General features: G+C 32.8%; 1 protein-coding gene and 3 long non-coding RNA genes across 4 annotated transcripts; 1 reads left to right on the plus strand and 3 right to left on the minus strand.

The window, feature by feature from the left end:
- Positions 1 to 2,341: 2,341 nt before the first annotated feature.
- Positions 2,342 to 3,300, minus strand: LOC125057426. Its single transcript, XR_007118201.1, has 2 exons — positions 3,086 to 3,300; positions 2,342 to 2,763 (listed from the first exon to the last, which is right to left on the minus strand). It is a non-coding gene; the product is annotated as an uncharacterized LOC125057426 (long non-coding RNA).
- A 5,464-nt stretch (positions 3,301 to 8,764) lies between these two features.
- LOC125057356 lies at positions 8,765 to 10,149 on the minus strand. Its single transcript, XR_007118196.1, has 2 exons — positions 10,069 to 10,149; positions 8,765 to 9,213 (listed from the first exon to the last, which is right to left on the minus strand). It is a non-coding gene; the product is annotated as an uncharacterized LOC125057356 (long non-coding RNA).
- A 650-nt stretch (positions 10,150 to 10,799) lies between these two features.
- LOC125057327 lies at positions 10,800 to 14,204 on the plus strand. The gene is made up of 3 exons (XR_007118191.1): positions 10,800 to 10,900; positions 11,756 to 12,579; positions 13,531 to 14,204. It is a non-coding gene; the product is annotated as an uncharacterized LOC125057327 (long non-coding RNA).
- A 349-nt stretch (positions 14,205 to 14,553) lies between these two features.
- On the minus strand, positions 14,554 to 25,877 carry LOC125057437 (ITG-like peptide). The gene is made up of 6 exons (XM_047661129.1): positions 25,746 to 25,877; positions 25,192 to 25,333; positions 22,966 to 23,098; positions 18,106 to 18,213; positions 17,096 to 17,232; positions 14,554 to 15,650 (listed from the first exon to the last, which is right to left on the minus strand). Exons 1-6 carry the CDS (start codon positions 25,814 to 25,816, stop codon positions 15,531 to 15,533), a joined length of 711 nt encoding a protein of 236 aa, XP_047517085.1. The 5' UTR covers positions 25,817 to 25,877; the 3' UTR covers positions 14,554 to 15,530.
- Positions 25,878 to 26,913: the final 1,036 nt, after the last annotated feature.

The raw sequence follows: 26,913 nt of genomic DNA on the forward strand, positions 1-26,913 counted from the left end.
TAACTATATGTCTTATGTAGTTTTGCCCTTCTTGCGCTCAACTTATCAATTTTTTTTCTCACAGTGTTTGCCTGGAAGCGATAAGTCCGCCAGTTGCCTTCCTTTGTATTAAATTATTTTAATTATACTATATTTCCGTATACTTGCAACGAAGTGGTAATAAATAAATCAATATAACAGACACAAAATATTTTGATAATAAATTATACTTAACTTATTCTCAACTTTTTGAAATTTATGAATCAAAATGGGACCCAGATGATAAATCTTGTATAAATACATTTTCGTTTTCAGGTTACCAATGGCTCTCTTCTCTTAGCAGCCCATAATGGATTCAAATTGGGTCGCCTGGGATTATTTTCGAGAGGCTTGTATGACCGAGCTGATCGCACGAAAGGATATTATCCACCACCACCAAACACGTTCCCTTTAGTTCCTAACGATCTTTCATAAATTATAAGGTAACAAATAATAACTAATATGCTCTTTCCTGTATGCTGCAAATTATCAATACCTGTTTCGGGGCCAAAAAGCTTCATATTTTTATTAGGTAATTTAGGTATTTAAATAGGGATTGAATGCAAGCTAAGGAAGGAAATAGTCTAGTGCTTGTACTGTATAATTTTATTACGACCGCCGATTTTGATTTAGTTGTCTCCAATATCTTAGGATTGCGTGGTACAAAATTAAATGTCTGCTCAGTTACTTGTGTATATTTTTTGTGTATATTACGATCAGCCACTATTGTTCTACTAAATCTAGTCTATCACTAATACATGTACTAGCACTTTCTTCTTTATAATTATTTTTGTAAAATGCGGAATTCTAATAAAAATGTAACGTTAATGTTGTATTTATTTCCTAGCTGAATCTGTACTGTCTAAGGCTATGTTCACATGTAACGCGCGTTAACGCGCGTCAACCCGCGATCAAATTTGAAGAGAGTTCAGATGATAGGCGCTAATGCGCGTTGCGAGAGTACTCGTCAGTCTAGTTCGGTAGAACGTAGAAAATGGAGGTGGAAGAGGCTATTATTTTGTGGTTATATTATAAAGAAAAATATAGAAAAAGAAAACGTACACATTGGGTTCATCCAATTTAAAAAAATAGACCCAGTTTGTTATAAATATAATTACGAAAATTAACAAAATTACATGCGATTGCGACATTTGCCAACAGCAAACGGACATTACATTAATGTCAAAGCGCGCGTCAACGCGCGATCACCTGCGTCTAGAGACTTTTTCTCTGAGCGCCGCTCATGTGAACAGTTGTATGAAAATACCACAATGTCTAGTCGCAATGTCAAATTTTTGCCATCTGAACATAGCCTAAAGGTCTCCCACATGAATTAAATTTTATTCTATTAATATTATATTAAATAGAAAGGGTTATACTGGTCGACTGTCACAATCAATATTATGTTTAATATATACAATATGTGGTACCAAATGGTTTTAAAACATTTTGTTTCCCCGAGATTCATTTAATTGAAGTTTAAAACTATGTAGTTTTTACCTATAATACTAAACCCTCCTAGCTGATTAGTAATACACCTAGACTAAAGTGATAAAAGCTTATTTTATTTTTATTTATTTTATGTTTCCATTTACTTTTATAACAAATAGAGCCTTGAGTGTAATGACATTTGAATCATATCAAAACGATTCTACAAAAAACATTTTATGGAATAATTAATATATTTATTAAAATATTGAAATTATATTACAATTTAAGCCGTAGTCCGATAGATTTTGTGTTATCAATATTTTAGTAGTAATTAAAAATTAAAACGCTGTATTTAGTTTTGTCTAATCTTCTCTCTAGAGTAATTTTTTTTCACAGTGAGGGCCGAAGTAAACAAAAAGTTATGATTTGAAAAAAAATTATATCGTATATCTTAATATTATCTTCAATACACTCAATAAACAACTTTAAATAGTATGTTTAACGCAAGAACTCATCAGTGCCAATCTAGTGGATATTATGAAAAAGATACAGGATGTAGATTTTTTCGAATTTTAATCAGAATTGGTATAAGAAAGTCTATTTTATTATAAAACACAAAATAAACTATAACTCTGCAGGGGTTGCGCTTAGAGACCTCCCGTAGAACATTTTTTTGCAGCTGATGACCTCATCTATCCCCTATTTGCATTTGATCCACGACTTTTTGACCATCCTGTATATGTATACTAGACCCACATTTAATATATGTCACCCCTATTTAACACTTAAGTCAAAGAGAAAAATCTTGTTTTTGATAATTATCTGTCTAATAAAAATGATTTAACTGAAGTGGGCTCAGAATGGTGAAAAATGTTTCAATAAAACACAGAAAAACACATAATATTTTAACTTATCACTAAACTTTTATATAACAAGAATAGTCTTCATAGCTTGGTATTAATGCACATGTCACAACTGATTACTATAGTATCAAGAATACTCAATAGTAATTAATATAAAAAACCGCACAACTATTGAATAAATTCTAGTTTAAATAATTCCGGCACTGAACAAAACTTTTGTTAACAAAACTCTATTAAAATTATTAACAAATTTAAAGTTACAAATGTAATCCAAGTTTATTAATATGAGAAATAAAGTAAAGGAAAATATTTATGTTTTAAGGGGAAAAGGGGGTGGTGGAACGTAGCCCCGACCATAGTACGCGGTATCGTATACCCCGCGTCCCAATAAACCATATCGTCCCAATTTGTAGCCAGTCAAAGTTGCTAACTTTAAAGTAGCGTTGGTTGACTGAAACAAAAGAATAAGGATTAGGTGCTAAATTGGCTTACTAACACAGAATATTCTCCGGATAATTCTGCCTCGGCGGCTACTGTGAATGGCCATTTAACTACGTACGGTGAAGGAAAACTTCGTGAGAAAACGAACATGCTTAAGACACAAGAAGGCGATGGCGTGTGTCACAAAAAACATCACTTACGAATCACGAAACAGATACAGACATCAGAGGCCCAAACCAAAGCTAGTTGGGCCACGGGATTTTAAATGTATTAACTAAAATGTTAATTAAAACGACTTATTTCTGAAAGAAACAGTAAATTAAAAATCTTACCTGTAGTAGAAATAAGATTGTGAAAAGGAAAACGCACGTTACAAGTTTCATCTTCATCTTTCTCTAAAGTTTGTGCTTAAAATAATTTGAACTAACGTTTATATAGGATTGATAATTACTTTAAGTGATATTATCATATAGGCGTTTTTGCAAATAATAAAATTAATGTTTAATAATGAAAGGTAAAAACAAATCTTTGAATTATTATATTAGCAAATCCGATATAAATGGTGTGTTCGGATGCATATAGAAGATTACTAATAATAAGGCTTTATATTACTTACAATAAAAGTCATTATGTAAAATCCAATAAATATTTTTTTCTATAAGTAAATTCTTTGTTTGGGACATATGGTAAAAAAAGAAAGAAATTAACAAAGAAGGTAACAGAGTCGTGTCAGACTCTATGGATGGAAAGAGATGTCGAGGTAGAATGGTACACGGAAAAATCAACATGACAGACATCAATCAGACAAGGTGAATTCCCTAGAATAAGTACACCATCAGTATATAGGCAATATTTGTTATAAAAGTATACAGTTTCCATCTGTATACTTTTATAACAAATATAGCCTTGAACGTGATCTGAACATTTGAACCACATCAAAACAGTTCCACAAAAACATTTTATGGCATAATTATTTCGAAATATTTAATTTTTGCAAAAAAAATCTTATCTTATTTTTTTTGCAAATATTAAATATACTTTAAATATTGAAATCATATTACTTCTGAACCAGTAGTCCGATAGATTTTGTGTTATCAATATTCTACTAGAAAATAGTAAATTAAAATGAAAATTTTCTATATTTGTGTTCTCATGGTGTCTCTATGTCTTTTCAATGTAAGTTTTCTAATCTATGGTACTGTTATAAAGAGATATTTGTATATTTGTAACGAATAATGTCAGCGGGGGCCGGTTTAAAAAATCTGTCACCATTAGAATGCTAATCCCTCAGTAACATAGGCTATTTTTATTTTAAATAAATGACCAGCCACAGAGAGTTCGAAAATTGAGTTACAGAATCGCAAGACAGTTGAGCGAAGCCGGACAGATATGCTGTATAAAATTCTAATGTTGTTTTCGTAAGTCGAAACTTTAAAATTAAAATATTTCAAAGCATATAAAGAGCAATAAATGTTATTTAAATGAATTTAAGTGCAACGTCGGCAATATCGGAAAAGTGAGTTACAGAATCGCAAGACAGTTGAGCGAAGCCGGACAGATATTCTGTATAAAATTCTAATGTTGTTTTCGTAAGTCGAAACTTTAAAATTAAAATATTTCAAAGCATATAAAGAGCAATAAATGTTATTTAAATGAATTTAAGTGCAACGTCGGCAATATCGGAAAAGTGAGTTACAGAATCGCAAGACAGTTGAGCGAAGCCGGACAGATATTCTGTATAAAATTCTAATGTTGTTTTCGTAAGTCGAAACTTTAAAATTAAAATATTTCAAAGCATATAAAGAGCAATAAATGTTATTTAAATGAATTTAAGTGCAACGTCGGCAATATCGGAAAAGTGAGTTACAGAATCGCAAGACAGTTGAGAGAAGCCGGACAGATATTCTGTATAAAATTCTAATGTTGTTTTCGTAAGTCGAAACTTTAAAATTAAAATATTTCAAAGCATATAAAGAGCAATAAATGTTATTTAAATGAATTTAAGTGCAACGTCGGCAATATCGGAAAAGTGAGTTACAGAATCGCAAGACAGTTGAGAGAAGCCGGACAGATATTCTGTATAAAATTCTAATGTTGTTTTCGTAAGTCGAAACTTTAAAATTAAAATATTTCAAAGCATATAAAGAGCAATAAATGTTATTTAAATGAATTTAAGTGCAACGTCGGCAATATCGGAAAAGTGAGTTACAGAATCGCAAGACAGTTGAGCTAAGCCTGACAGAACTTCTGTTATTATATAAATTTTCTCACTTTAATTGAAATCAGAGATTTTTTTAAATTTATAAAAACTACTACATTTGTCTATAGTAGCAGTTTCAGTATGACCCATGACCGCATAAATTGCATGAGAACATACAATTAGGCATGTTAAGAGGAATTATTCAGACTGCTTGGAAGTTATTCCATACCCATGCGTTAGCGGATACTGTCGCAAAACATAATAATGGAGATCCCGTCCTTAATATACATTCTACATTTGCAATTTTCCTTTTGGTTTCTATTTTAGTTGGTTTGTCATCTGGCATATATAATCAACATAGCTTTTTTTCTTTCATTTTATTTACGCCAATAAAATCAACATGTTCTCTTTTTCTTATTCATGTGTCCTTTTTTTATTTTCGCTCTTTTTATATGTTTTAATTGCTTTGTTTTATTAGTTTTGTCTAATTAACTATATGTCTTATGTAGTTTTGCCCTTCTTGCGCTCAACTTATCAATTTTTTTTCTCACAGTGTTTGCCTGGAAGCGATAAGTCCGCCAGTTGCCTTCCTTTGTATTAAATTATTTTAATTATACTATATTTCCGTATACTTGCAACGAAGTGGTAATAAATAAATCAATATAACAGACACAAAATATTTTGATAATAAATTATACTTAACTTATTCTCAACTTTTTGAAATTTATGAATCAAAATGGGACCCAGATGATAAATCTTGTATAAATACATTTTCGTTTTCAGGTTACCAATGGCTCTCTTCTCTTAGCAGCCCATAATGGATTCAAATTGGGTCGCCTGGGATTATTTTCGAGAGGCTTGTATGACCGAGCTGATCGCACGAAAGGATATTATCCACCACCACCAAACACGTTCCCTTTAGTTCCTAACGATCTTTCATAAATTATAAGGTAACAAATAATAACTAATATGCTCTTTCCTGTATGCTGCAAATTATCAATACCTGTTTCGGGGCCAAAAAGCTTCATATTTTTATTAGGTAATTTAGGTATTTAAATAGGGATTGAATGCAAGCTAAGGAAGGAAATAGTCTAGTGCTTGTACTGTATAATTTTATTACGACCGCCGATTTTGATTTAGTTGTCTCCAATATCTTAGGATTGCGTGGTACAAAATTAAATGTCTGCTCAGTTACTTGTGTATATTTTTTGTGTATATTACGATCAGCCACTATTGTTCTACTAAATCTAGTCTATCACTAATACATGTACTAGCACTTTCTTCTTTATAATTATTTTTGTAAAATGCGGAATTCTAATAAAAATGTAACGTTAATGTTGTATTTATTTCCTAGCTGAATCTGTACTGTCTAAGGCTATGTTCACATGTAACGCGCGTTAACGCGCGTCAACCCGCGATCAAATTTGAAGAGAGTTCAGATGATAGGCGCTAATGCGCGTTGCGAGAGTACTCGTCAGTCTAGTTCGGTAGAACGTAGAAAATGGAGGTGGAAGAGGCTATTATTTTGTGGTTATATTATAAAGAAAAATATAGAAAAAGAAAACGTACACATTGGGTTCATCCAATTTAAAAAAATAGACCCAGTTTGTTATAAATATAATTACGAAAATTAACAAAATTACATGCGATTGCGACATTTGCCAACAGCAAACGGACATTACATTAATGTCAAAGCGCGCGTCAACGCGCGATCACCTGCGTCTAGAGACTTTTTCTCTGAGCGCCGCTCATGTGAACAGTTGTATGAAAATACCACAATGTCTAGTCGCAATGTCAAATTTTTGCCATCTGAACATAGCCTAAAGGTCTCCCACATGAATTAAATTTTATTCTATTAATATTATATTAAATAGAAAGGGTTATACTGGTCGACTGTCACAATCAATATTATGTTTAATATATACAATATGTGGTACCAAATGGTTTTAAAACATTTTGTTTCCCCGAGATTCATTTAATTGAAGTTTAAAACTATGTAGTTTTTACCTATAATACTAAACCCTCCTAGCTGATTAGTAATACACCTAGACTAAAGTGATAAAAGCTTATTTTATTTTTATTTATTTTATGTTTCCATTTACTTTTATAACAAATAGAGCCTTGAGTGTAATGACATTTGAATCATATCAAAACGATTCTACAAAAAACATTTTATGGAATAATTAATATATTTATTAAAATATTGAAATTATATTACAATTTAAGCCGTAGTCCGATAGATTTTGTGTTATAAATATTTTAGTAGTAATTAAAAATTAAAACGCTTTATTTAGTTTTGTCTAATCTTCTCTCTAGAGTAATTTTTTTTCACAGTGAGGGCCGAAGTAAACAAAAAGTTATGATTTGAAAAAAATTTATATCGTATAACTTAATATTATCTTCAATACACTCAATAAACAACTTTAAATAGTATTTATTTATTAACAGCTCAATGGCCAAACTTAGACTAAAAACAATAAAATACAATTAAGATTTACAAAATTTACAGTACAGGGTAGCATTACCCTCTTATCCCTTCCAGGTACACTCTGAAAGCACAGTATACCACCCCCATAAGCTTCCCAAACAGGTCGCTCTCCGGTGAAGAGTCGAGAAACCCATTAAGCAGTGAGAGTAACCGGGGAATGGGCGCTTGTTGTCGCTGGACAGTGCGAGCCGAACGCACAGCGAAAAGGTTATGCTTCCGGCAGCGGCAATATTTGTCCGGAACGTATAGCCTCATAATCTCTCCCAGCAAATATGCGCTTTCGGTTTCATTCTTAATTACACTCAAACCAAACCTGACCACCGAAAAATCCCTACGAAGCTCTAATGAATTATACCCTAACACCCCCATCAAGAACTTAGTAGGGTAGAGGTAAGGAAAGAAATTGTATCTTCTTTTATACAGATTTCTCAGGAACTTCTTTTGAACTCGTTCAATCATATCCCCATAATACCTTTCATAAGGGGACCATATGACGCAGCTGGTTTCGAGAATTGGCCTTACTAATGATGAATATAGCACCCTAGTGGCAGTGTCCGTCAGACCAACCGAATTTCGCAGGACAAACCCTAATCTCCTAAAAGCAGCATCCGTAATCGTCCGAATATGCTCCGCAAATGAAAGATCGGGCACAAACAGGACACCCAAGTCGCGGACTCTGTCTACGCGCCTAATAACTTTCGATCCTATGCTATAGTCGCAGAGTATTTTATTCGGAGAGGCACTAAAGGTCATCACTTCACATTTGTCATAGTTGAATTGGAGTTTATTTAATTCACTCCAATGCAGCAGTTCATCCAAATCAAGTTGCATACACAGACGATCATTGTCAGTCTCAACTATTTTAAAGACCTTAACGTCGTCAGCAAATAATAGTATTTTGGAATATTTGATAACGCTTGGAAGGTCGTTAACGCAAGAACTCATCAGTGCCAATCTAGTGGATATTATGAAAAAGATACAGGATGTAGATTTTTTCGAATTTTAATCAGAATTGGTATAAGAAAGTCAATTTTATTATAAAACACAAAATAAACTATAACTCTGCAGGGGTTGCGCTTAGCGACCTCCCGTAGAACATTTTTTTGCAGCTGATGACCTCATCTATCCCCTATTTGCGTTTGATCCACGACTTTTTGACCACCCTGTATATGTATACTTAGACCCACATTTAATATATGTCACCCCTATTTAACACTTAAGTCAAAGAGAAAAATCTTGTTTTTGATAATTATCTGTCTAATAAAAATGATTTAACTGAAGTGGGCTCAGAATGGTGAAAAATGTTTCAATGAAACACAGAAAAACACATAATATTTTAACTTATCACTAAACTTTTATATAACACAAGAATAGTCTTCATGGCTTGGTATTAACGCACATGTCACAACTGAATACTATTGATATATATTGATACTGTATCAAGAATACTCAATAGTACTAAATATAAAGAACGGCACAACTAATAAATAAAATCTAGTTTAAATAATTCCGGCACTGGACAAAACTCTATTAACAAAACTCTATTAAAATTATTAACAAATTTTACGTTACACATTTTATCTAGGTTTATTAATATAAGAAATAAAGTAAAGGAAAATGGAAGGAACCTAAATGGTTTTAAGGGGAAATGGGGGGGGTGGTACGTAGCCACGACCATAGTACGCGGTATCGTACATCCCACGTCCCAATAATCCATATCGTCCCAAATTGTATCCAGTCAAAGTTGCAGATATTAAAGCAGCGTTGGTTGACTGAAACAAAAGAATAAGGATTAGGTGCTAAATTGTATACTTACTAACATAGATTTATGGAGAATAATATTCTCCGGATAATTCTGCTGCTACTGTGATGACCATTTAACAACGTACGGTGTCAAAGTCAAAGTAAAAAATCATTGATTCATATAGGTAATACAATGTATACTTTTAAACGTCAAAACAGAAATATAAATGAAATGCTAGAAGAACTTAATTTATATTTATTTTACATTTACTGCCAGTTCTCAAATCAAGGGAACGGAAGAGAAGAACTTGCAATAAACTCTCCGCCACTCTTTTTAATCGTTGAATTTTTTGTTTTACACAACGTTTGTAAGGAGCTGCAACCATTACACCATGTTCCACATGACATCTTAAATAATAAAATGAATTAAAAACAAAGATTTGTCCTCTATCAGCAGGAGGCATGGTGAAATAGAAGCACGCACTTACATTCTCATTGGAACAACACGCAAATACATAGTCGAAATAACTAACATCACCGCATACACGAATTCAAGTACCACAAGTCACCACAAGTAGCACCCGTTCACGAGTATGACGCATGGCCAGCCATCGGCCCCCTCGCCATATTTTAGGGAGAGAGACAACCCGACGCATGGATGCCGGGAGATGGAGGACTTCATGAGAATGGAGAACTACATGCTTAAGAACCAAGAAGTCGATGACGGGTGTCACAAAAGGCTGATCACTTACGAATCACGAAACAGATACAGATATCTGAGGCCCAGAAGAAAGCTAGTTGGGCCACGGGATTTTTAATGTATTTACTAAAATGTTAATTAAAACGATTTACTTCCGAAAGAAGCAGTAAATTAAAAATCTTACCTGTAGTAGAAATAAGATTGTGAAAAGAAAAACGCACGTAACAAGTTTCATCTTCATCTTTCTCTAAAGTTTGTGCTTAAGATAATTTGAACTAACATTTATATAGGATTGATAATTACTTTAAATTAAAATATGCATATTAAAATGCACAATAAAATTAATGTTTAATAATGATAGGTAAAAACAAAACTTTGAATTATTACATTGGCAAATGCGATATAAATGGTGTGTTCGGATGCATATAGAAGATTACTTATAATAAGGCAATTGCACAATATAGTTTTTTTTACTGTGCAAGAAACTATAAAAAAGTAATTATGTAAAATCCAATAATGACTTTTTACTATAAGTTAATTCTTTGTTTGGGGCACATGGTAAAAAAAGAAAGTGAAAAATTAACAAGGAAGGTAATAGTACCCTATGGATGGAAAGAAAAGTCGCCGGGGTAGAATGATACACGGACAAATCAACATGGCGACATTTGGAGGAGGCCTTTGACAAGGTGAATTCCCTAGAATAAGTACACCATCAGTATATAGGCAAAATTTGTATACAGTTTCCATCTGTATACTTTTATAACAAATATAGCCTTGAATGTAATCTGAACATTTGAACCACATCAAAACAGTTCCACAAAAACATTTTATGGCATAATTATTCCGAAATATAAGATAAGATTTTTTTGCAACAATTATATATACTTTAAATATTGAAATAATATTACTCCTGAACCAGTAGTCCGATAGATTTTGTGTTATCAATATTCTTCTAGTAAATGAAAATGAAAATTTTCTATATTTGTGTTCTCATAGTGTCTCTATGTCTTTTCAATGTAAGTTTTCTATTCTATGGTACTGTTATAAAGAGATATTGTAAATCTTTCACCATTAGAATGCTAATCCCTCAGTAACATAGGCTATTTTTATTTTAAATAAATTACCAGTTGAGCGATGCCGGATAGAATCTCTGTTGTTATATAAACATTTCTCATTTTGATTCAAATTAGAGATTTTTTAAAAACTACATTTGTCTATAGTAGCAGTTTCGGTATGACCCACGACCGCATAAATTGTATGAGAACATACAATTATGCATGTTAAGAGGAATTATTCAGACTGGAAATTATTCTATATGCGTTAGCGGATACTGTCTCAAAACATAATAATGGAAATCCCCAGTCCTTAAAATACATTGTACATTTGTGATTTTCCTTTTGATTTCTATTTCAGTAGGTATGTAATTTGGCATATACGTATATAATCAACATAGCTCTTTTTCTTGCATTTTATTTACGCCAATAAAATCAACATGTTCTCGTTTTCTTATTCATGTGTGCTTTTTTTATTTTCACTTTTCACTCTTTTTATATGTTTTAATTGCTTTGTTTCATTAGTTTTGTCTAATTAAGCATATGTCTTATGTAGTTTTGCACTTCTTGCGCTCAACTTATCATTTTTTTTTCTCACAGTGTTTGGCTGGAAGCGATAAGTTCGCCAGTTGCCTTCTTTTTTATTAAATTATTTTAATTATACTATATTTTTGTATACTTGCAACGAAGTGCTAATAAATAAATCAACAAAATATTTTGATAATAAATTATAATTAACTTATTCTCAACTTTTTAAAATGTATGATTCAAAATTGGACCCAGATGATAAATCTTGTATAAATACAATTTCGTTTTCAGGTCACCAATGGCTCTCTTCTCTTAGCAGCCCGTAATGGATATAAATTGGGTCGCCTGGGATTATTTTCGAGAGGCTTGTATGACCGAGCTGATCGCACGAAAGGATATTATCCACCACCACCAAACACGTTCCCTTTAATTTCTAACGATCATAAACTATTAGGCAACAAACAATAACCAATAATATGCTCTTTCCATGCTTCTTGTCATGCTGCAAATCATCAATACCTGTTTCTGGGCCAAAGAGCTTCCTATTTTTATTAGGTAATTAAGGTATTTAAATAGGTATTGAATGCAAGCTAAGGAAGGAAATAGTCGAGTGCTTGTACTGTATAATTTTATTGCGACCGCCGATTTTGATTTAGTTGTCTCTAATATCTTAGGAGTGCGTGGTACAAAATTAAATGTCTGCTCAGCCACTATTGTTCTACTAAATCTAGTCTATCACTAATACATGTATCTTTCTTTTTTATAATTATTTTCGTAAAATGCGGAATTCTAATAAAAATGTAACGTAAATGTTGTATTTATTTCCTAACTGAATCTGTACTGTCTAAAGGTCTATGTCTCTTAACACATGAATGCTAAACGTAAATGCAAACACGATAAATTATCGCAAATTCGACTTTAAAGTCGTAGTAATAAACCCAGGATTTCATTTATATGGGTTTTACGCTAATGTTATATATAATGGTTGTCCTCACTTTTTGCCATTATGTCCTTAAAAGTAGACCAAGTTAGTGTTTGAATTATTTTATTTAATATAAAAAATGAGATCTCTCAGATTATTTCTATTGGTTTTAACAGTTGTTCTTTTGTTTGAGGTAAGTTTTTTCTTTTAAAGTGTAGGCGAAGGGTTCGCTTTAGTTAAAAAAACTTTATTTTAAATATTAAAATTTTATTTTTATATATTTCGAGAATCTTCTAAGAATTTCTAATAAAAGTTTCGAATTTCGAATAAGTAATAAATATTAATATTCATTTTAGACAAAAGCTTGTTCTGAAGAATTTAATTACATTAAAATATTTTACAGGGTATATACTTTAATAGAAGGTTTTCGTAAATTACGTTATATTTTAATAATCAATAGCTAATTCACAATGCCCTAGAATATGTTAAAAAAAACAAACCCCAAAAAATATTAAATACTAATACACCTTTTATGTTATGTAAACGAACATAGATTATATTTTAAATAACTTGTTTAGTAACTTGTTAACCTCTCCAAGTTTAATATTCGTGAAATATTTTAGACGTGATAATTAAGGCTTCCAAAGAATATTATAGTTTTTTATTTATAGCGGATAATTTCCAGGATATGAACTCAAATGTCATTATTATTCGCTTATAATAAGGTTTATCAATTTTTGTCATTAAATTTATTTCGCGAGCTAATAGTTGTTACTTTGGTATAAAAAGGTATTATTTGTTTTTATATAATACTAGCAGACCCGACAGACGTTGTCCACCACTTGTATCAGATACAAAAAAATCTAACTAAAAAAAAAATCACCTAGTTGTTAATCTAAAGTCTAAACTATCCTCGAATCCACTTGATACACACACAAAAATATAAAAGTCGAGCCATTTAGGGGTTATTACAAACACAAGCACGGAAAATATAATATGTATAGATTTAAGTAGGTTTTATACTTTTGTTTACCCGTGTATTTTGTATTGTGTGCTTGTGTGTTAATTTATAATATATTGGAAAATAAATAATTAGGTACTCATTCGCTGCGTAAGTTGATTTTAATATAATGCTTTTTTTCAGTCATTCAGCGCTCATTGGATAGGTGGTTATGGCCGCCCCGGCCGTTTTGGATTCGGTCGAGGATTCTATGGAAGGGGATTTTATGGACGGGGTTTCTATGGTCGCCCGTTTTTGGGAGCCCCAATACGACCACCATTCTTCTACCCGCCCCCACTTATATATCCACCACCACCTTTTTACGGTTAACAAATGGGTTTAAAATATTTTTTTATATTGTTGAACATAGAATTAATAATAATAAATCGACGACATGCAACATTTCACGACAGCTGCTTAGGGTCCTTCAAGAAAAGAACGTACCAATTTACGGCCGGCAACGCACCTCCGAACCTTCTGGCACTGTTAGTGTCCATGGGCGGGGCGGTATCACTTAACATCTGGTGAGCCCGTTTGCCCCTGTTACATAAAAATAAATTTAAATGACTTATAAAATTTTACAAATTAAATAAAATGCTTTTTTTAAATTGTAATAAGATATAAATATCACTTGGCCCTACTGCGTAGTACGCTTACTTTTAGAACACTAAATCGATTTTATATTCACAGTATAAGTATGAAAACCACTAAGGTATGGATCATGGGTATTTATATCAGAATTTAGTGATTTAATTTTAGGAAACCGAAAGTGTATTGCATTCCTTAATCTTGTTAAATTAATAAAATGTTATAAATATGATTTTGTTTTAGTTTCTCAAGATATTTAGCATTTATTGTTGTGACTCAATTCGGGCTACATTTAAATAAAGTTCCGATAGTCAATCAACCGTTAATCAATTAATTTGAAAAGTATTTATTCCGAATAATTCCAGCTCAGAGTTTGATAGGTCCAAAAGGAACACAAATCTAAAATTATACAATATTTTTATCTGTATTTTTTTGTTAATTTCTACTCAAAATGTTAGATTCACCTGAGAGAAATAGAGAGGTTTCAACCTCGAAAGTATCTATTACACAACAAAATAAAACCGATTTCATCCGATAAAAAGATTTCTAGGTAGGCAATGTTTTTTAATTAAAACACAATTGCTGACATAATGTATTTAATAACACATATTACAAGTTACATAGGACTTACATCTAAAACTAGTTCAACGGCAGACATATATCTGTGTCCGGAGTTAGGCCTCAACAGTAATAGCGATCTGAGAAGATATTTCATATCTTTAACAGTGGAGATTTGGCAGAAAAATAGATTATTTAAAACCATCCGAAAATACACAATCACAGTTACTAGGCAATTAAACCTTAATTTTCAATGAGGTTTTAAAATATTGAAAAACTATATCTAATTACTTTGAATTGATATGTAACGATTATATGATATGTTTAGTTATCTAGGCACCTAGACAAACATTACTGTTAATCCATACGACAAACTTTAGGCAATTCATAAATTGTCAGTAATGTAATCAGTAATACTCTTATTTGCCACGCGGGCTTTTCTAAGAAAGCGAAATTTACACCGACTTAAATTAGAGAAATCTTAAAATTATGATATGTTAACATCAATTATTAATAAATCCCTCAGCCAGTTGGATATGTATGTTAATTTGAATACTTATAACTATTATTAAATTTATTAAAGACACATAGACACTATTTAAACATTCATAAGATAATAGTCAAAATATTTTATCCTAAAATCTAATTTGCGATAAAGGAAACTACGTTGCTTCGTCGTAACGAAATAAAAGTGTTCGGTTAACCGTTGTCAAAGCCATATTCCGACTTTTAAATCATCGTATTTTAATATTATTCATTGATAATTTAAGTAATGAATAATATCAAAAGAACTAAGAAAATGAAATAGGTTTTATTTAAATTCATCTTGCCTATTACATTTTCCATTTTACAACCATGTATGAATAAAAATATTCAAAAATGGAACAAAATGATAGAAGAACAATAAACACTTTTATTCATAAATGATTTTAACAGAATGAACAATTTAATTGAAAAAGGAATTTTATGAATTGTTCACTCTTCATTTGAATTTGGAATTAATGCATCCGGTACACCCCGATACGTTTTTCGCCAGCGGTATGTTGGACGACCTCGCGAATTTGGTCAGTCGCTACGGGTCCTATGCAGACTAAAGCCTCCTTGAAGTATCCACAGCTCTAAAAGAAAAAATATGTAGAGACAACTTCAAAATATATTCTATGTTATAGAACAACACAATAATATTTGAACAATGAAAAATATTCCAGAGTTACTTTATATTTTTTGTAGAAACTAATAATATATATATAGAAAATAATATTAGCAGCGTGACATAAAATATAACTAATTTAATATCTATCTATTAGGGTAACTTATTAATTTAACAAGACAAAGGTATAACAATCCCTTTGATAGAATATTAATTTCGTCTCAAAGAAATATTAATAATTAGCAACCAGATTATCTTCTGGAAAACATCCTTTGAAAATTCTCGAATATTTAATAAGAAAAGATATTGAGTATTAAATATTTATTTTTGCTTCGTGTTCTTGTACCCTTATAGAGTCTGTGCGAAAAGGAAACAGGCGTGGTATTTGTCATTACGTCATTATAGTTCGACATGATAATCTTTATAGAATTATATTAGTTCGCGAAACCACTCTTTCCGCAAAGAAGACTCTAAATAATATGTAAAGGTACACTTTGAGCAGTGTTGGCCTAGTGGCTTTAACGTGCGACTCTCATCCCCGAGGTCGTAGGTTCGAGCTCCAGCTGTGCACCAATGGAATTTCTTTCTATGTGCGAATGTAACATTCGCTCGAACGGTAAAGCATGGTGAGGAAAGCGGCTTGCCTCGGACCCAAAAAAATCGACGGCGTCAGTCATGTACTTGCCAATAAGATTGACAAATGATCATGAAACAGATACACAAATAAGAAGCCCAGGCCTAAAAAGGTCAGCGGCACTGATTTATTTAAAAGGTAACGCCTATTATAGTAAAAGGGCAACAGCGCAAAATATCGCAAAATACTCTATACCGAAAATAATTTCTCCTGACATAGAAATGCATAAAGCAAAGACAATCTACCATAGATAATTTCAAGTGGAGCGCTTTATTATGGAAATGTAACTTATCTAAACAAAATCAATAATCTATCGTAAATGTCATAAATCTGACAATAATAAAAATATCTATAGAGTTATAAGAAAGATTAAACTCAATATTTAACAAATAAATATATATAACAAAGGAAATACGCTACAATACGTTTTATGTCCCGATTTTAATTTAAAATGAATGAATGATGATGATTTCAAAAATTTAGTACTAGGTATGTATTTGTTGTTTTAAATGTTAAATTTCAGTTTTCTTTATAAAGTTTTGTCTATTGATGTACCTATTTGTTTCATTTTTCGTATATAATATTGTTTATCTATGTAATCTGTTTTGGCTTTCTGTACTGTCTAAGTGTTTGTTTTATAATACTATGTATGTTAGCTGTAAGATTACTTATAATTAAATAAATAAATAAATAAGATTCATTTCATAGAGGAAAAAATTCATTTCGAAGGAAAATCAAGATCGGAAACAAAGTCGGAAGCTACCTGTAGAGGATCTTACCTTGCGTGGTTTCTGTCGGTGACGACGTTGCATGACGCAGCAAAGACCTCGGCCGATGTCACATTCGCTAGAGGTGGAGCAGTCTTCATTGTATTGCTTACGGCCGGCGGATGGGAGACGACATACATGCATTTCTCCTATGAAAGTCCAATTCAAACTTTTTGTTATTTTTGTTTCACCGGTTTGAAAAATTATTTCTATAAGCAGAAATCAGAATGCAACTATGGCAGTAGTCTACATAATGATAATAATATAGCTTCATTTTGTTCCATAAAAATACATTTTTTTATTTATAATTATATGGACCCAAGGGTAAAAGCCTACACCAAGGCTTTCCACAATTTTCTTTCGCTGTCTCCAGCCATCTTTTCCTGTCGTAATCATAATACATAATCTTTTTAAATTTAAAATATTAACAATTATACATGTTTAATGAAATGAATGAAACGATTTAAATTCTTAATTATTTTACAACATCTCCCAATCCACCTTCGTAGTTGACTAACACATAAATAAATTTAAGATGGTAGCAAAATTATTGTATTGTCATTGAGTGGGTGACTCATTTTTTAAGTGATGATTTCTAACACATACGTCATTGTCAACAAAACTGCCATTAATTATCAATAGCAAAATAATTTTCAATTTCTTGTCTTGATACTAACAAAAAAAATCTTTATAATTTAAAGTCATCGTAAGTCAAAAGTTCTCCATCTGCCTTGCGATTCTGTAACTCACTTTTCGAACTCTCACAGCGGTTTTCGCAGCGGCGCGGCGGTTGCGCTCAAATAAGTCGTTAAGCAGTCATTTTACGAGTTGGCATTTATGATAAACAATAAACTACAAGCTTTCTCCGATTGTCAAGACGTAATGTGAAATTGCTTTACAGAATAACCATGAGATTCCAAAAATGACGTGAGTGACGAAGGGAGCGTTGTAAGTGTGAGGTGAACTCACGGATTAACAGAATCGCACGGCAGTTCGGTTAAATCTTTGAAATGAACACCAACCTGGCACAACTTCTTCACACACCAGTCCAGCGTCACATTGATTCTCCCTGTTGCAAATTTCACCCAGTTTGCGCCCTGCGAATGCCGGCAAGCAGCGGCCGCCGTCCTCTGTTGGCAATAAAATATTCAGCTATATAATATAATATGCAGCTATATAATATAATATGCAGCTATATAATATAATATGCAGCTATATAATATAATATGCAGCTATATAATATGCAGCTGTGTGATAAATACTCCCATTTATCACACAGCTTTGAAACTGTTACTGCATTTACATTTTAAAGTTTTGAGTCAAAAGTGGATCATGATCCCAAAGTCTTAGTTCAGACATCGTTCCCAGCCCTGCGATTCTGTAACTCACTTTTCGAACTCACACAGCGGTTTTCGGATCGGCGGTCGCTCTCAAATCAGTCGTGAAGCAGTCATTTTATGATTTGCCAATCTGAAAAGGTGGGAGCTTGTTGTTTATTGTTTATTAGAATGCCAAATCATAAAATGACTGCTTCACGACTGATTTGAGAGAGACCGCCGATCCGAAAACCGCTGTGTGAGTTCGAAAAGTGAGTTACAGAATCGCAGGGCTGTTCATATAATACTAAAATTAAAACAAATTTGATAATTAAAAATAATCAGTTGAAAGCATTAGTCGGCAAACTGTACTGTATTTTAATAGAGTTGTATTTTACATCAAACATCAAATGTAAACACTGAAACACCCCCAAGCGAAAACAGTAGCACAGTTGTCTGGAAAATTAATTTCCTAAAACGTTTACTTCGTAATTGCTCACAGCATTTACTTGATTAAAATATGTTCGGCGTAATTAGAGGAAAAATATGACTTTATTAATATTGTCCCTACGCTTTTACTTTTATTACTTTACTGAATGGTTTGTTTAACAAAAGTAAGCGTCAATTCATATTTCCTTCAACATTCTTTTACAAGCAATAAGGTCAGTCTGCAGTGCCTGACTCAGGTTTGAAGTTTTTAGGTTTTATACCAATTTCCTCACGATGTTAGTCACCGTAAGATAATGCACATTGCACTGGCTCAAACATATGACGTCAGGGTTAAAAGTCGCCGAAATAAGTAGCCTTCAATGTTTGTTTTATTAAGACTTATTTGTTTCACATTTCATACATTGATGACGAGAATAAAAAAAATGATCATGAAACAGATTCAGAAATCTGAGGCCCAGACCTAAGGAGGTTGTAGCGCCACTGATATATTTTTTATATAAACAATTATTGTTTCTCCGGGAATCGGTAATAATAGTTGTATGTTGCTAAGAGGGTTTTGTTACAACATTTGCGTAAAACACTAGCTGATCCGTCCCGACTTAATTTGTGACTTAGTACAAAAGTTGGATATTCGATATAAGCTACGGTAATTTGTAGGCATTTATAATGACTGTTTTTCTCGAACTTAAATAACTTGCTAATCCGAATTCCAAATTCGACTTTTTCATATACACTTTAACTCACAAATAACGTAACTATCTATAGGTCAAAGAATTTTTAATATTGATTCAGTACATACATAGATTGTCAAAAATAAATTGATTTATTATTAAACTATACCTCAATATAGTATAGATAATAGCGGTGATTTGATCTATCTTTCATATAGTTAATGTATTTATTAAATTAAAAAACTTCACCACCAATAAAATTGATCTACGAATGCCTGTCATGAAATGAAAGCCATACAAATACAAAATGTTAGCCTCAAAGAGAATTTCCAGAAGTTAATTACGAATCGAAATGAATTTCGGTACAGGCAATTGAAACTTTTTCAATTACAAACTTAGGATGAAATATACAGTTATTAAATAATAATCATAAAATACTTTTATGGGTTTAAGCGAGTGAATTTGTATAACATTTTTTTTAAATTATATTATGTAATCATGCCTAATAGGCAAGGTGATCAACCTTCTGTGTCTGACACACATCGATATTTTGGCTGGTTTCCACACGGTGATTTTTCTTTATAGTTCGAATGATAAATGTGTACAGCCGGGGATCGAACCTATGACCTGAGGGATGAGAGTCGCACGCTGAAACCAGTAGACCAACACTATTTTCAAAAGCAAATTAGATACTTTTATTATTACTATATATCTAGGAAAATAAAAAAAAACATTTATGTATTTGATTAACTCACATACATTTGAATAAAAAAAAACTCGGCTTTAGGTTGCTGTCACCAGCAACTCTGAGTTTCAAGATTAATATCTTGGAGTGAGAGCTGTACACACTAAATAAACCAAAAACGTTAACCATTCAAATAAAAAATAAAATTATTTAAAAAAGGAATATAAAATAATCAAATTACAAACAAAAACAGAACATAAAACATGAGACAATGCACCTAAATTCCCAACTATGCCGACTGACATTCCAAGACATTCTGGAGATAACTTCCATTTTATCTTGAAAGTATTAATGACTTGGATGTCGCGGATTGGAGGTTCAGGTTGACAGGTGGTGTCAGCAGTTAGTTGCATTGTATCGAAAAGATTATTTGCACACATTCTATTTATGACGGGTGCTCTACGAAAAGCATTGTAATGTGTTGATCTCCTTCGACATACAGAAAGATAATGTGACTTACAATGGAAGGGGAATAGCTTAATCCTTATAGTTTCATTTTATAATATTTTTTTCTTATAACATCCAGAAATTACAGCAAATCAACTCAATTACTTAGAAAAGCTCAAAGTGCCGACAAAAGAACTGTCGAGTGCGTTCAAAGCTCTCGCGAGGTGAAGAGCTTTTAGCATAAAAAAGCCCCACTGGGAGCTTTACACCGCGACGTATACGTTGACGAAATAATAGGCTCTTATTTAGAAGAGTAGTCTTATTAAAGTGCGTTGATTTTTACTATATTTATGTTATTTCAGAAAAATGTTGGGTTTTGTGTGCAAGTTTGATGTAGTTCTCTCAATCACCTTCGGGATGGTGGCGTACAATAATTCATTATTGAGATCGGGATTGCTATCGGAAACTACAGAGTAAGGGCTCAGGTCGTTATTCCGTCTAAAGTATTGAATATACCAAAGTACCAGCAGGAATCTTAATAAATGTAAATGACGGAGGATGGAGCGAAGGCGTACTTCACTGGTATCCCAGAGACGGCCGAAGGAACAGAGGTCATCCCGTTATGAGATGGAGAGATGAGATACATGACATGGCCGGCAACACCTGGACAAGGGACGCCTAGAACCGACACAGATGGCAAAATATGGAGGAGGCCTTTACCCATAACCGGGTACCCAACTAAAGAAACAATTATTTATTTAATATACTATTAAATATAATACGAACAATAACGACCGCGAATCCATGGGTCCCGGGTTCGATCCCCGGTTGAGACGAACATCGATGTGATGAGCATTTGGTGTTGTGCTTAGGTCTTGGGTGTTTAAATATGTATTTATATGCCTATCTATCAATAATATGTATGTATATCCGTTGCCTAGTACCCATAACACAAGCTTCACCAGCTTAGCACGGGACTAGGTCAATTGGTGTGAATTGTCTTTTAAAAAAAAAAAATTAAGAAAACTAAATACTAACACAGCTAAAGGAATGTTATTTAAGGTTGGCAACAAAAGGCTTTTGAATTTGAATTGAATTTGAACCAGCAGGAATCTATTTTCTGCGTTCAGGAAATTTTCCAAACTTAAAGTGCTTCAGAATTTTTTTAAGCGTTCTTTATGTAAAAATTAGAAAGTTACGACGTTTCGCGTGCATTGTAAGGCGTCCATGTTTGCTAATCACGCGAAACAAATTAAACTGTCCAGTTTAATTACTCAAATTTATTAATTTAGTAAATTTTCATTATAAATTGGATTTTCCGACGTAGTCCGACTTAATAACACCACTTTGTATAATCGAATAAGCTCGGATAAAGCTTGTTTAACCCCTACCATGACCTTAGACTATGACGTCAATGGATCGACCCTGTATGCATAATAGAACTTTTAGGCGTATACTCGATATCTTGAAATTTCTCAACCAAAATGCATAAACAAATAATACTACTGGAATGTAAACGTCAAAGCAAATATATTATGAAATCGAACCACTCCAGCAAATATGTTGAGTTTTGGAAAGTATAAATCAGTGGCGCTACAACCTTTTTAGGTCTGGGCCTCAGATTTCTGAATCTGTTTCAGGATCATTTTTAAATCTAATAGGCAAGTAGGTGATCAGCCTCCTGTGCCTGACACACGCCGTGGACTTTTTGGGTCTAAGACATGCCGGTTGCCTCACAACGTTTTCCTACACCGTTCGAGCGAATGTTAAATGCGCACATAGAAAGAAAGTCCATTGGTGCACAGCTGGGGATCAAACCTACGACCTAAGGAATGAGAGTCGCACGCTGAAGCCACTAGGCCAACACTGCTCATGGAAAGTATTGAGGTTAAAAACGTTTTTTTTTAATATAGATGAGTTAAGCCGCCTTAATCATTAGATGTATGACTTATAAATGAAATATGATTTAAAAAAAATATAGATGAGTTTAAGATATTTTTATAGAATTTCAATGTAGGCAATGTACTGAACTTTAGATGCCAAAGTTTACCTAAACGCCTTGGAAAAGTTACCAAATTAGTTTTACATAGCAATGTTGCACGACTCTACACTCTGAAGTAATCAATGGACTTTTGTGAGTTTTTTTCGGTAATCATTAAGAGTAACAATCGTTGCTACGAAAGAATCAACGTGAGGAAACCAGCATGTTTTAGACCCAAAATCGATGGCGGACACAGAAGTCTGATCACCAGCTACATTTCAAGAACAAAGGTTAAGAATCAAAATGTAATAATCTGAGACCTGCTAACTTACCTGTCTCTAGGCACATGAGGCCTCTGCAGCAGTCTCCATTGGTGATGCATGGAGAGCTGTAGCAGTGGGTGTCTTCAGCGTCTTCTATACGATTCCCTTCTAGAGCCTCCGCGTATATCTCTTCTGGTTCAACCTGTTAAGGAGATAATTCATAGCTATAAGGTAAAAGTTTAAAAAATCGTCAGCCTTATAGGTGTGTGTGTGTGGCTTGTGTCATTATTATTTTTATGCTCTCATGAATTGTCATTTCATTTAAATTTATTTGTGTTATGTGTTTTTTTCAAGAAACATAACTTTTTAACGGTGTTAACTTAATATTTTAACATTACTTTGTGTCTGAAATCCCATACCCTACCTAGTAGAGCGAGAAGTCCGTCCGTCATATCTACTGCGTATAAATTTTGCATATAATAACAAAGAACCCTTTGCGATAAAATAGAATACTAAAAAAATATTTTTATTATTACAACAAGATCTTGTGCGAATTTTACTAACATTATCAGGAAATTTATGGTTATGATTTTAAGAATGTTGTTTTTATATTTGCGGGACAACATTTTTGCTAAGAGATAGAAATTTATTTCGGAAAGGTTCCGCAACCGCCTGATTTACACTCACACTTACAAAGTATCTACTACGTCTATTTTATTAACCTTATATTTAATGCAAATAGGTAGTTTTGCGATATGGCAAATATTCATAATCAGCGAGTCTGACAAATAATAAGAATTCAATTTTCTTAACCTGTCCTATGCTGAAACATTGTACAAGAGTAGATTAATTATAAAATTGTAAGTGTTATGTAGAAATTATTACTTCAAGTAGGTACCGTTAATATGTCAATTGGAAGGCACAAGTGTGGAGGCTAGTGCGCTATCTCTTTTAACTACACATCTTTTTTTATTTATTAGTTTTCCTTTTCCATCTTTCAATTTAAATAAATGATAGCGCAATGTGTATGTCTATCTAAATTTAGATTGGGTTCATCGTAAATGAGGCGTAATATGATGCCATATTTAGTTCACTCTGCCCACATATGTCCCATGGAATCACAAAGGTCACTGAGCAATCATGAAGTGAACTGAAAGATTAACCTTTGCCTACTAATGAGTGTATAGCGTGTGATGAAATGTTCCTATATTGCGAAATGGCGCGTCAATTTCCCAGAGAGCCTAATAAAGGACAAAAAACCTACTGTCGAAGTGCCTTCATGACCTAGTGATAACTCATTTGGGTTTAATTCCCAGTTACATTCCATTTCTGTCCACAGGAGGGTGATCACATAAAACCTTAAAAAGATCAAGTTACAACGAACCTTTGAGTGGTAACGGAATTCCAACACAATATATAATAAAAAGGTAAACTTACACGGCATACTTTGTGTGTCTAAGTCTTATTTTACCTCAGTTTCATTGTGTATTTGGATCATTATTCGATTTATTTTTGAATAAAACCACAGAGCATTCTGTTTCTAGAAGTATTTATATATTTAATTTATACAGAATACTTTATATTTCAATCACAAATGAGTGAAGAATGATTAAGTCCTTATTAATGCCCCTTGCGTAGGTATAAGGCTAGACTATAAAATGACTTATTGATACAGTAGTTGACAAAGCCTATAAGCAGCTCGGTTTTGCAAGACGTGTCAGTGAACATTATCATGATGTCAACTGTATGAAAGTGCTATACTACACATACGCAAGAAGTGTTCTCGAAGTTGCTCGGTTTGGTCGCCTAGTTACACAGTACACAAAGAAAAAATTTAAAAGACTCATAACGACTTAAGACGCGTGTGAATATTTAAAAATTGATACTTCATTTAATGCTACTAAATAACATCATCTTAGATAAAATTAATTGCGTTCATGTTCATGCCTACAAGACTTGTAGTCGTGCTTTGTTTCATGTTCCTCACAACAACACTAACTATGCAAATAACTCAGTTTTGTATTGCGCAGTCCGGACCTACAACGACCAATATTTAAGCCTTGACTTGTTTAAGCTTTCGCGAAATATGGTTAAAAGGAGTATTAAGTATATCCAATACTTAAAATCACCTGCATCACAGCACACCCATAAACACACCTTAAATGTATTAAATAATTTATATTGTTTTTTCCCTTTTGTAAATTTTTGAACCTTTTTGTAAATATTATGTATTCCATCTTTGTCTATATTTTTAATATAATTTTTGTAGGATTACGAAATAAATAAGTAGCCTACCTGCCCATAGTGACGGTAGGGGGATCTCCCATACCCCAGGTTGGCGAGCATGTCAGAGCTGAAGCGGTTGAAGAGGCCACCCCAGGCGTGACTGGAGCCGAGACAGGCCAGCATCAGCAGCGCAGATAATGCCATGTTGATGCTATTAATAAATAAAAATATTAATATGTATTAATTATAAAAAGACTATGTAATTCGGTGCAGATTTAGGTTAGTTGTGTATATAAATAGACCACAATTATAATATTATTATAAAGGAAAAATAATTGTATGATTTGATTCAATCGATTTATTGGTATAAATAAGTGTAATAAACATAATTTCGCGTCTATGTATAAACGTTAGAATTATATTTAAATATTTAGTCCAATACGCCGTAGGATAATTATTAATTAATCGCCTCGAAACTAATCGATTCCTACTTTTATGAACAAATACGAAAAATCATAAAGTTTAGCGTCTTTATAAAGTTCCACGTTAAACTAAACTAAAACACCGGCTAAATTATTATTATATGTTTACGCAACTAACAGAGGTTGAAGCTAGATACTTACCGAAACATGGTCTGGTCTCCTTGGTGGCCTGGGAACAACTGTGGATCCATACAGGGTGGTGAAGTGCGCATGGTAGGAAGAAGTACGCGTCCATAATGGCGATTTTGTTTTGCGATAATTTTGCGACTTATATTTATGTAAGTAATCTAGAATTGCTCTTTACATATAATTTTGTGTGAATTCTAAACGAAAGGTATAGTTATTGTTATGTTAATATTTGCTGAAGTTTACAGACAATTCAATAACTATAATAATTATAAATCTCGTGACGTATATTTGAAATAACCACAATTTGAAATAACTTTTATAAGTTAATTTGACAATAATGTCTGTGGCATAACGAAATATATAAGTATATTACTAAATTACAGTTTTAAGACGAAATAATTTATAACAATACGAAGAATATTAAATTACATCGATATGAAATATATTTATATTATTTATATTTTAATGACATTCCAAATGTAAAATATTACTACTCTTTGTTTTCACCACTGTTGATGTCAACCCTCACGACACCTCAGAGACTCAGGCCTGCCTTGCGATTCTGTAACTCACCTTTTCAGAATGCCAAATCATAAAATGACTGCTTCACGACTGATTTGAGAGCGACCGCCGAAGCGAAAACCGCTGTGTGAGTTCGATAAGTGAGTTACAGAATCGCAGGGCTGCACAGGATATTACGTTTATGTGTTCGTTTGAAAACACCCGTAACTAAAAGTATTCCTTACAATAACATAAAAGTACAGATTAATAGCTAACACAGCATGCCATAAAAATCAGTGCCACGACTACCTTTTTTTGGTCTGGGCCTCAGATTTCTGTATCTGTTTCATGATCATTTGGCAATTCAATAGGCAAGTAGGTGATCATCCTCCTGTGCCTGACACACGCCGTCGACTTTTTGGGTCTAAGACATATCGGTTTCCTTACGATGTTTTCCTTCACCGTCGAGCGAATTTTAAATGCGCATATAAAAAGAACGTCCATTGGTGTCATTGGTGCAAATAGAAAGAAAGCTGGGGGTCGAACCTACGACCTCAGGGATGAGAATCGCAGGGTGAGGCCACTAGGCCAACACGGCTCTTACTTTGTTAGAACATTAAAATATAAAAAAGTAATCAAGCAATAATAATACAAAACTAATATAAATAAGAATAAAAAA

Source organism: Pieris napi, chromosome 16, assembly GCF_905475465.1.
Source record: "Pieris napi chromosome 16, ilPieNapi1.2, whole genome shotgun sequence".
In the NCBI taxonomy this organism is placed as follows: Eukaryota; Metazoa; Arthropoda; class Insecta; order Lepidoptera; family Pieridae; genus Pieris; species Pieris napi.

What these genes read in the sequence shown, in the direction of transcription:
- LOC125057437 (XM_047661129.1), bottom strand. Translation starts at nt 25,816, where the DNA reads ATGCGCACTTCACCACCCTGTATGGATCCACAGTTGTTCCCAGGCCAC. An exon ending in CCTACCGTCACTATGGGCAG is followed by an intron (nt 23,099 to 25,191) that starts GTAGGCTACTTA and finishes TCTCCTTAACAG; the next exon opens with GTTGAACCAGAAGAGATATA. An exon ending in CCTCATGTGCCTAGAGACAG is followed by an intron (nt 18,214 to 22,965) that starts GTAAGTTAGCAG and finishes TATTGCCAACAG; the next exon opens with AGGACGGCGGCCGCTGCTTG.